Source organism: Cucurbita maxima, unplaced genomic scaffold (genome assembly GCF_002738345.1).
Source record: "Cucurbita maxima cultivar Rimu unplaced genomic scaffold, Cmax_1.0 Cma_Scf00053, whole genome shotgun sequence".
Taxonomy (NCBI): Eukaryota; Viridiplantae; Streptophyta; class Magnoliopsida; order Cucurbitales; family Cucurbitaceae; genus Cucurbita; species Cucurbita maxima.
Genome location: NW_019272069.1, coordinates 377842 through 388787, shown reverse-complemented (window position 1 = coordinate 388787; position 10946 = coordinate 377842). Strand labels below are relative to the sequence as shown.

The window sequence follows — 10946 nt, the reverse complement described above, 5'->3', positions numbered from 1 at the left end:
TCGAAGGGAGAGAACTCTAATGGCCGGAAAGGCAAGTTGATGAAGAAAGAAGAAAGAGGATGAGAATGAGAATGGAAGAGAAAATGGAAGAAGGAAAGAAAGAGTTAGAAATGAAGGTTGAAAGGTTAGAGAAGGAAGTTGGTGAGCTACTTTTATCTCAAACAGGAAAAGGAAGAGAATGGGAAGGTAATCTTTGAACTTGTGAAGAAAGTTGAAGAAGGTGTAGAGAAAAAGAATGGCTTGTTAATGAAGATTGATGCTCTAGTGGACGAGCTAGTGAGGGAGGAGAAAAATATAGAGATGTTGACTCAATAGAGAGACTCACTCGACGTGAACCTGAATCGAGTTCAACAGGAGGCAGTGAATTTAGACACATGATTGAGATACTCACTCGTGATAAAGCCGAAATGGGGAAGCAAAAATGGAAGTTGAAAATGTAGTGGATTTGCAAAGGAAATTGAGTAAACTGAACGAAGCTATGACGTTTAAGTCGAGCGTGACTGAAAACGGAAGAAATGAGGAGTTGGTGTCTCAAATGGGCGGTTCTCGAGAAGCTTCAAATGAAGTTTCATCAGAGAAGAACAAACTCAGTTTGTCGCTAGAGGACAAGGAGAGGAAATTGAAGAAACCACGACTAAGCTCGAAAAAATAAAAACGGCACAGGTAAAATCATTGAATAGAGCATTTAAGTTTGGGAATAAACTTCGAATGAAAAATAAAGTAATTTTAGGAAGTTTTTGAAATTGAGTGAAACATAAGTTCATATGAGGGCCATATTCAGCCTTTATAAACCTATAAATTAACTTATTTTTTCATGGTAAAAGCGCAAAAGAGGAAAGAGAAAGGGTAGAGAACAAAAAAAAAAAAAAAAGAATTTTTTGTCTCCTTGTCACTCCCCTCCTAACATTTCCTTCACAGTTTTATGAGTGTTATTTTAACAAATTAGTATCAGAGTGAATTTCTACAAATTGGTATCATAGCGAGCTTTTATTTCAACAAAGTTAACTATTAAATTATTTTTCATATATGAAAATGAGTGAATTTCATAAAATTATTATTTGGTCAAGTCTATAAACTGATAGGCAAATTGAATCGGTTATAAACGTTATTCCCATTCATGCCAATCAAAACACAAGCCCTAACAAATACATAACTTATTAAGAATTGATATTGAGAGTTGCATATGGTCATCTTGTAATGGTTAATCTTTTCAATTAACAAATTTATAAGAGATTATTCAAATATATTCACATGAACGATTTGATTCAAATTATAAATGAGTCGTATTAATAGACACACAACGTTATTCATATATTATGAACCCTAAATCCTAAACATGTATGTCAAATACCTACTATTCAATATTACATGAAATAGTTATTAAAAATTAAATAAATAATCGTGAAGTTTGATATTGAAAGATGAACGACTGAAAACGAATACAATTGTTAAATTCAAGGATTATAAAACAGGGAAAAATAAATTCTGGACTTGAAATTATTCAGCGATCGTTCTTCAATTTGTTGCTCTGCGCTTCATCGTCATTTTCCCGTTTCCAATACCATTGTTTCTGCTGCTCATTTCGTTTCCGGATGACAGATCCATTGGAGAGATACCAAAATCTTGCCCTAACAGACTCTCTGGCGAAGAGTTACAGCTACCCATTAGCTTGTAAGGAGCTAAGCTTCATTACCAGAGGCGCTTTCAATAAACTTCCCAAGAATCTCCAGTCCCTCATCTTCCAACATATTATCACGGCCTTTCATCTTCTTCCGGAGTAAGTTCTCTGTTTCTCCCCTTCCTGCGATTGCGTTTCTTTCTGTTCATTTTTACCAGAAATCATGGATTCATTCATTTTTTTTGGGTATCAAAAGATTAGGGAAGATATGAGTCGCTTTTGATTATGGTTTTGGAATTCAGTGATTTAGAATTGATATGCTGAGTACCGATATAGCTTGTCAGTTTCAATTCTCGATAATTGAGTCCAGTTAGGAAATGTTATGAACTCTTTGAATGTTTTGATTTGGCCATTTGGGAAACGTTCCATTCACTCTCGATTCGAAAAGGTTCTTAAATCCTTTGCCTGTGCCTGGTTGATTATTGCACATTACTTATTCAATTATCACATCTGTCATTTTTCTTGAATAGCTTCCCTTTTAAGGATTCAATTGAATGGTTGGTTGAATGTCTTAATAAACATATTTATTGTCAGCGTTAAATGAAGAGTATCATAGATTTGTCTATCATAAACCAATTCTCTTCTTTAATGGGTTCAGCTGCTAAAGAGAATATGCAATGTTCTTGGTCTTTCGTATGTATGAGGATGTAGTTGTGTACCTGGACGATTCTGTCTTATGGCATTGAAACTGAACATAACTATCTGTTATTAGGAATCACGAATCTTCATGATGGTATGATATTGTCCATCTTGAGCATTAGCTCTCGTGACTTTGCTTTGTGCTTCCTCAAAAGGCTCGTACTAGTGAGGATGTATTCCTTAGTTATAAACCCATGATCATTCTCTAAATTATCCCAGAACGTGGGACTCCCTCCCAACAATTCTCAACATTTGTATCTTCTATGAATTTCTTACTCTTTCCGCTCTCTCATTTGTTTACGTTCCTCAATGCTTATTAGAAAATGGGAAGTTGAATATGAAATCAATACGAAATTTTCTGATTAAGGTGTGGTTGATTTAACAAAAGAATGCAGACGAGCTCTGCTGTTTCAGCTGCACATCTTCTTGCTCAGGGTGTTGAAGCTTCTTTGCCTAAGCAAAAGAGAAATTCAGCAATTGTAGAATTTAAGAAAGCAATGGTTGCTCATAAGAGACGTAGTAAAGCACGTCAGGAAGTAAAAGGTGAATTAGTTGTAAGGGTAATTGCTATTTATATATCAAATTGAACATATTTAAAATTTTTATCTTCATGTTTTGCAACTCAGTCTGATTCGTTCCTCACAAATTCGTTTAGGTTCATCTCAACTCCCTCAAGACGTTCTCCTCCACATCTTCCGCTTTCTAGATATTGAATCTTTAGTTTCAGCTGGGCTAGTCTGTCGGTAATTTTCTGTTTTTAAGACTGTATGTCATAATATTTCCCTTCTCTATCAACAAAGTTTGTTATTACCTTAATTTTTGTTTACTAGCATTATAAGTTCACGAGCATAGCTAACAGAAAGGGCTTCGTTTTAAGATAATCGTTATTATATACTCAATGTGAAGGTCATGGAGTGCAGCCGCAGATGATGAATATCTGTGGCAGTTTCAGTATACAACATTTTTTGGTTGTTCTGATGAACCCATTAATGATGAAGACAGTGTGGATGGCTTAGCTAGCACACCTCACGTTGATTGGAAAGAGGCGTTCAAGAGAGCATATGTAGGTGAGAATTGAGACCTGAACAATATATTATATGGTTTGGTTGGGTTTTCCCTGTCACTAAGCGATTAACTTAAATTTAAGAAAAATACTATCCATGTAGGTATCATTAGGGTATCAAAAGCATATTCGTTAGCGGGAGTTGATTATAAGTAAAATCGGTGGGAGTAGACAAGGGCAGACAATTGTTTGGTGGTTTAGGCTTAAGTGAGAATACTCGGTGGGAGGTTTAATGTAATATCCCAAGCCCACGTTCTGTTCGGGCTTCTCTTCAAGGTTTTTAAAACGCATCTGCTAGGGAGAGGTTTCCACGCCCTTATAAAGAATGCTTCATTCTCCTCCGCAACTGATGTGAGATCTCACAATCCACCCCCTTTAAGGCCCAACGTCCTTACTGGCACACAGCCTCGTGTCCACCCTTTTCGGGGTCCAGCATTTTTGTTGGCACTCATTCCCTTCTCCAATCAATGTGGGACCCCCAATCCACCCCCTTTAGGGCCTAGCATCCTCGCTGGCACACAACCTCGTGTCCACCCTCCTTCAGGGCTTAGCCTCCTCGTTGGCACATCACCTAGTATCTGGCGATGATACCATTTGTAATGGCCCAAGCCCATCACTAACAGATATTGTCCTCTTTGGGCTTTCCCTCAAGGTTTTTAAAATGCGCCTACTAGGAGAGGTTTCCACACTCTTATAAAGAATACTTCATTCTCCAAACCAATTGACGTGGGATCTCACATTTAATTATTGTGTTTATTTTATATTTTTACCTTCCAATTCTGTTCATATTTAAATTCTTTCACTCTTTTTCTTAATGAAACAAAACTTTCAATAAGATGGTTTTTGATATCATATTCATTATTTGTACCATGGCATTTGGAATGTTAGGTAATTCTCTGTGGAGAAACAGATATGGAAGGGGATACTGCAAACACTGTGACACAATAGTTTCCTTTAGTACCTTGAGATGTCCCAATGATCATGGTAGAAATAAAAACAGACAAATCAAGCCTCTGTCAATCAACCAGGTACTTTTTTCTTTCCCCTTTTTCCTAAGTTCATTTTCAGGGTCTTTTTGGGTAGCTTTTTTCTCTCTTCGACTTTCTTTCTTTAGTTACATGAATCTCTCTCTCACTGAACTCGAGTATTGTTTTTCCCTTCCCAACACCGCACGAAACTGCTGCTGCTTGAATGGTCACTTTTTGTGAAACTGACTTCTTTTCTGGCTGATGGTAGTATGGTTTTTTTGCTATTGATTCTCTTAGAGGGGGGAAAATCACGCCCATGTTGTTTTAAAGTATCTATAAAGATTTTATAGCTGCTTAAGTTTTTCAAGAATGCTTGATTGGAATCACTTCATTGTCCAAAACTGATTCTGAATTTGCCTATCAGTTCAAGAAAAATTGCTGAAACCACTGTTGGTTAAATCATATAAATAATTACCCTGAAAGTTTCCTTTTTGTTTAAAAAATACTCCTATGCTTTTACTTTTCAAATTTTGGACTGCTACACCGTTTCAGGTCTCAATTTTTGTCCAAAATTCTAAAAAATTTCTACACAAAAGTAGTTTTGAAACGTTTATATGAGGTGAAGAGCAAGCTTGAATAAGGGTATTTTCCAACCTAATGATTAAAAAAACCAAACTAACTGAAATATTTTGGGTTTTGCCTTTGAACTAATCATAATGTGTGAACTTCTTGTAGGTTGTTGAATATGTGTTAAATGGAATTTCAGAATTGATTTATTCTTCAGATAGCGATACTGATTCAGATGAAGTTGTGATTTCTGAGTTTTGGGCTCTTCCAAAGTATTTGGGCAGAAGACGCCCCAACTGAGTGGTGCCAACGGGCACTAAAGGAGCCGGAGCCGATTGAAAGTGTTCAAACATGTAAAGTTGGAGATTTGATTTTTTTTTTTTAAGAATATAATGTGAACATACTTAAGTTGGCGAGAGATTTGGTGTTGTAATAGACAGTAAAGAAGTCGACTCGTCTAGCCTTTTTATCTCGATGATATTACTAAAGGGAAAGTTCGTATCGATTACAAAATAACTCCAATTGGTGTAGATGGCAGCTTAGATTGTAAATAATATAGCAATAGCAGATGAGCCTTTTTTTTTTTGGCTGTGGGATTAGAAGTTTATTTTGGTTGGAAACTACTCTGCTGAATTAAAAATAATACTAACCGTGTTCTTAATTATAATTTTCTTTGAATATTAATGGGGTTTTTATTTTTAGTCCAACACTAATTTAATGACACAAGATCCTACATGTTTTTATTGTAGTCTGATTAGACCCTTTATTAATATTTCTTTACTAAAATTTCAGAATATGTATCTGACGTGCTGAACTAAGTTACCTGAAGGGATGATCGAAAGGATTTTGTGATATTTACACGAGGTGTGATTAGGTAATTAGTCACTAAAAACATCCGAAGAGGTGATCTAGGTCACTGTACATGGTAAACCGAAGTTTTATTTTCCGGTTTTGGAAGGGAGATCAAGTTTTGTGTTTGGTCATATATTGATAATTCATGATTTTTTAGAACCGATTACAAATGAAAAAACTTTGAAATCAAAGTTGGTTCTCGATGTACTAGATTGTGTGTTGGTCCTCGATTTTACTAGATTGTGTGCGCATTCTTAAGGAGATTAATAAAAGTTGAAAAGTTCAAGAGTATTTTTGAATCTTTATGTACACACTTTGAATGTCTTTCTCTTCTAAATAATTGTTATTGTTGTGCAAATAGAACACGAACCGGAACACATCACGAAGTACATCGATTTGGTTGAAAATATGAGCTGGAGTTGAATTATGGTTTCGAATATCATCCATCAGGAATGAAAAGTTTAATTCCATAATAGCAGGTTGGCTAGGAATCGACATTAATGCATTTAGAAAACAAAGTTGTTGAATATGAAGATCTTCCCTTGTTCAATCACTAGAAATTGGGTGGTTGCTTGGAACAAAAAAGTAAACAAGAAAACTTGGGAGAACGAGAGTTTTAATTTATTCTTTTCTCAAATATTGAGTAATAATTTTTCAAGTGATTCCCAATAAAAAATCCATTCCATTTTTTAAGTTCAAGTATGTTTTTCTCACCATTTCTTTACATTGATTTTTATCTCTATTAAGGTAAAATAGTCCTGTCTTGTTGAATCTAAATCACAGAGTGTGAAGTGTTATAAATAGTATCAGAGCAAAACTTTTCCTAATAGGATGTGGTTCGAGGACGGACCAAGACTGAAATAGAGGGCATGTGAGAATGGTCGTTCAATAACTGTTATTGCAAGCAAATTCTATCAGATGTAGATGTTCGTCCCAGCACCCAGCGAAATCCATGACACAGGCTCGTAACATATCTTCTAAGATTTGGTTTAGTCTTTCGGTCTCTCCGTCCGTCTGAAGATGAAATGTTGTACTAAAGCTTAGTTGAGTCCCCAATGTTTTTTGAAGACTTTTCCAAAACTGAGAGGTGAACCTAGTGTCCCAATCAGATACTATAGACATCGGTACCCCATCCAGGCGTACTATCGCTCTGATATGCAGCTGAGCCATCGATTCCAGCCCTCTTCATCTCATCCTGTATTCTTTCCTGCTTGGTGATCATCGCAGAAGTATGAAAAACCTTTCTACTCAATGCATCCACCACAACATTGGCCTTGCCTGGATGGTACAGGATCTCGATGTCATCATCCTTTACTAGTTCCAACCATCTCCTCTGCCTCATGTTAAGCTCCTTCTGTGTAAATAGGTGCTTGAGAATCTTGTGATCAGTGAACACTTGGATTTTCTCTCCATATAGATAATGTCGCCATGTTTTTAGTGCAAACACCACTGCTGCTAACTCGAGGTCATGAGTGGGATAATTTTTTTCATATTCCTTTAGTTGTCTAGAAGTGTAAGTTATCACCTTACCCTTCTGCATGAGCACGCACCCTAGACCTTTTCCTGATGTGTCGTTGTACACCACTAGATTCCCAGATCCATCTGAAACTCTGAGGATTGGTGTTGTCACCAACCTCTCCTTGAGTTCCTAGAAGCTCTGTTCGCAAGTTGTCCACACAAAGGGCTTACCCTTCTTGGTTAACTAAGTTAGCACTGAAGATATTTTGGAGAAATCCTGGACAAACCTTTTGTAATATCCAGCTAGTCCTAGAAAACGTCGTACTTCAGTGACTATGGTTGGCCTTGGCCACTTCATCACTGCCTCTATCTTAACTGGGTAGAAAACGTCGTACTTCAGTGACTATGGTTGGCCTTGGCCACTTCATCACTGCCTCTATCTTAGCTGGGTCCACTGTGATTCCTCTGTTTGACACCACATGACCCAAAAACGCTACTTTAGATAGCCAAAACTCACTTGAAAAACATGGCATACAGCCGCGGCATTCTCAGTATGGTCAGAACTTTCCTCAAATGCTCTTACTATTCTACCTCTGACTTAGAATACACCAGAATGTCATCAATAAACACTATAACAAAAGTGTCTAAGAATTTCTTAAACACCATGTTCATTAGTTCCATAAAAACGGTTGGTACATTGGTAAGACCAAAGGACATGACGAGAAACTCATAATGTCCATAGCGACTTCTGAAGGCTGTTTTGGATATATCTTCTTCTCTTATTCTCAATTGATGATATCCTGATCTTAAGTCAATTTTGGAGAATACCGTTTCTCCTTGCAATTGATCAACTAAGTTGTTGATTCTCGGGAGGGGGTACTTATTCTTTATGATGACCTTGTTCAGTTCTCTATAGTCTATACACAGACGCAGGGATCCATCCTTCTTCTTGACAAATAGAACAGGGGCTCCCCAGGGCGATACACAAGGTCGTATGAAACCCTTATTCAATAGCTCCTGTAAATGTTCTTTCAATTCCCTGAGTTCTGCAGGTGCCATTCTGTAGGGTTACTTGGAGATTGGCGCAGTTCTTGGTTCTAGGTCGATCTCGAAGTCAACTTCCCTTACTAGGGGCAAACTTGACAAATCCTTAAGGAAAACATCAACAAATTCCCTGACAATTTGTACTAACGAGACTGTCTGTTCATTTCTGTTGTCTAGGGTCACACCGGCTAAAAATGCGCTTGTACCACTGCCGATCATCTTTCTAGCCTTTAGAGCAGTTATGACGCTTAGGGTTCTTTTGGAAGTGGCTCCCTTATATGTAAAATTATCCCCTGTCGGGAGTCCGAGAGTAACTATTCGAGTTTCACAATCTATTAGAGCGCGATTCTCGCCTAGCCAATCCATATCCAAAATAACATCAAAGTCTTGCATACTTAATATTATTAAAGCAGCTTCTATGACGCATCCCGACACTGTCACACTACCTCCCTTAACTCTATGAGTAGCCATTAATAGCCATGAGCAAGGGTGGACATTGATATAATGGTCTTTAAGGGTTCTTTTTCTGGGTGCCTTAAGTCAACGAATTTCTCAGACACAAACGAATGTGTAGAACCCGAATCAAATAGTACAAAAGCCAAATGATCAAAGACGGGTAGTGTACCTGTAATAACTACGTCAGACGCGTCGTCTTGCCTGCCTGTGGTTGCATGGGCTACAGCTCGCCCCTGCTACTGTTGGGCACCTCGACCCCTTTGATTCTTTATTGCAAGTTCGTTGGTATTATGATCTCTCTTATGAGGACAGTTTGCTCCAAAGTGTCCTGTTTGGCCACAATTGTAGCATACATCAGTTCCTTGTCGACATTCCCCTAGGTGAGGGCGCTGACACTTAGAACATGGGTCCTTATTCTGTGTTGGGGCTCTTCCGCGATTGGCAGTGCCACCACGGGGTGGTCTGCCAGTCTTGGGATAGTTCTGTTAAATAAAAGCTATAGTTTTCTTAGATTTCGTTAGTTGGTTTTTTACTTTTGAAAATCTGAATTAATGCTCCCCATTGAATGAAAGAGCTTAATTTTTGCTCGCCAACTTTGGGCGCAAGTTTTTGCTCACTACTTTCCATTTTTTGGATTAAAATTGTTATTTAAAGTATTCAATTGAATGGAAAATCGATCATCGAGTCTTTAGCAAATCTCTCTCCTTTTACTTTCTGTTATTTTTTCTTCGAAGAAATTTTCCTTCGGCCGGTTTGTTTTTCCAACGACATTTTCCTCCCAAGCCAGAAGTCAACAAGTTCTGGTCTATCTTTTCCCCCTAAACTGCTATGTGGGATTTTTGGGTTGACCCTGACTGTAATTTGTCAATACGAGGCGCATCAATGAGGGTAGCCATTTTGAGGGCTGCTGTATAATCTGTGGATGCCTGATATCCCACATATCCTCTAATGTTCTCCCTTAGGCCGGCGATAAAACGTTCAGCCTTAAGCTCTTCAGTGCTGAGATATATAGGAGAGAATCTTCCCAATCTATTAAATTCCAAATCATAATCCTCCACAGATTGGTCACCCTACTTGAGTTCATGGAACGCTGCCTGCAACTTCATCCTAGTAGTGACTGGATAGTATTTGCAGAGGTAGACATTTTTAAACCGACACCAAGAAATAGACTCTCCAAGCGGTGCAATAGTTTTTTTAGCACCCTTCCACCAAAAATGAGCCTCTCCCTTCAACATATAAATTCTGTAATGAATCTGACATTTCAGCGGACAGTTCATGTAAAAGAAGACTGTTCCATAGCCTCAAGCCAGGTTTCTGCTGCGACGGGATTTATTTTACCACCATCAAAGGAAGGCGGGTTATGCCTCTGGAAGTCTTTCAGATAGCGAGACTCCACAATCATGGTCCCTGAGTCTCTGGTCCCTTGCAATGTCGTCTGTTGCATTGTAGCCTGGTTAGTGACTAGTGTCTACATCATCTAAGTCATCTGAGCCTGATTTTTCACAGAGGTTAACATAAATGTCTGTAGTACATCTGTAGTGAGGTTAGTTGTTGGCTGGCTAGGTGGAACTTCTACATTATTGGTGGGCACCGATGGGACCGCCTTAGGAGAAGGAGCAGTAGAGTTTGCATTGGGTAAGTCTTGAGTCATTGCTCTCTTTTGACTCATTCTTGATCTTGGTGCCCGTGGTATAAGACTCGAATCATTGGGGCATTTCATCAACCTCCTCTTGAGGTTCAGGTACAAGTTGTTCCGTCTTAGGTGACGGGACATCAGTGCCCGAAGCAACTCTTCTTCTTCCTCTTCTAAGCCCAGGCCCGATATAGGGTCCACATCTTTTTGGTGCCATTTAGCTACCACAATAGAAAAATTGTGGTTATCATTCATTCAAAGCTCAACCTCTAGAAAATGTGCAATTATAACCCAAGAAAAAGTCATGATAAATTCTCTACTTAACAACTTAGTTCTTGATTTCGCAATTCAAATTCGTGAGACTGTCTGGTCGCGAGCGGCACGTGATTGATGGGCGCGTCACAGAGGATACGACTCTCTAACCTAAGTGTCTACAAGGCCTATGTCCTGGTACTCTGATACCAAATTTGTCACGACCCAAAAATTTTCCTCAAGTCGTGACTTATTAAGACTATGACGTGTAGTGTATATACAGAAAATTCAAAGGAAAACATCATTTCAAAAAAATCAATCGTCTATTTCGTAAGA

The 10946-nt window shown here is 38.2% G+C and overlaps 1 protein-coding gene across 3 annotated transcripts; it reads left to right on the top strand.

The window, feature by feature from the left end:
* Positions 1–1470: 1470 nt before the first annotated feature.
* LOC111471558 (F-box protein At5g52880) lies at positions 1471–5501 on the top strand. Of its 3 annotated transcripts, none has more exons than XM_023117288.1 (6): positions 1471–1777; positions 2706–2860; positions 2973–3060; positions 3224–3384; positions 4269–4408; positions 5084–5501. In XM_023117288.1, exons 1-6 carry the CDS (start codon positions 1593–1595, stop codon positions 5213–5215), a joined length of 861 nt encoding a protein of 286 aa, XP_022973056.1. In that variant the 5' UTR covers positions 1471–1592; the 3' UTR covers positions 5216–5501. The 3 variants fall into 3 exon arrangements, with proteins under 3 accessions (XP_022973056.1, XP_022973058.1, XP_022973057.1); XM_023117290.1 differs by having other exon boundaries at positions 1517–1777; positions 2685–2860; XM_023117289.1 differs by having other exon boundaries at positions 1700–1777; positions 2391–2860.
* The last annotated feature ends 5445 nt before the right edge of the window (positions 5502–10946 follow it).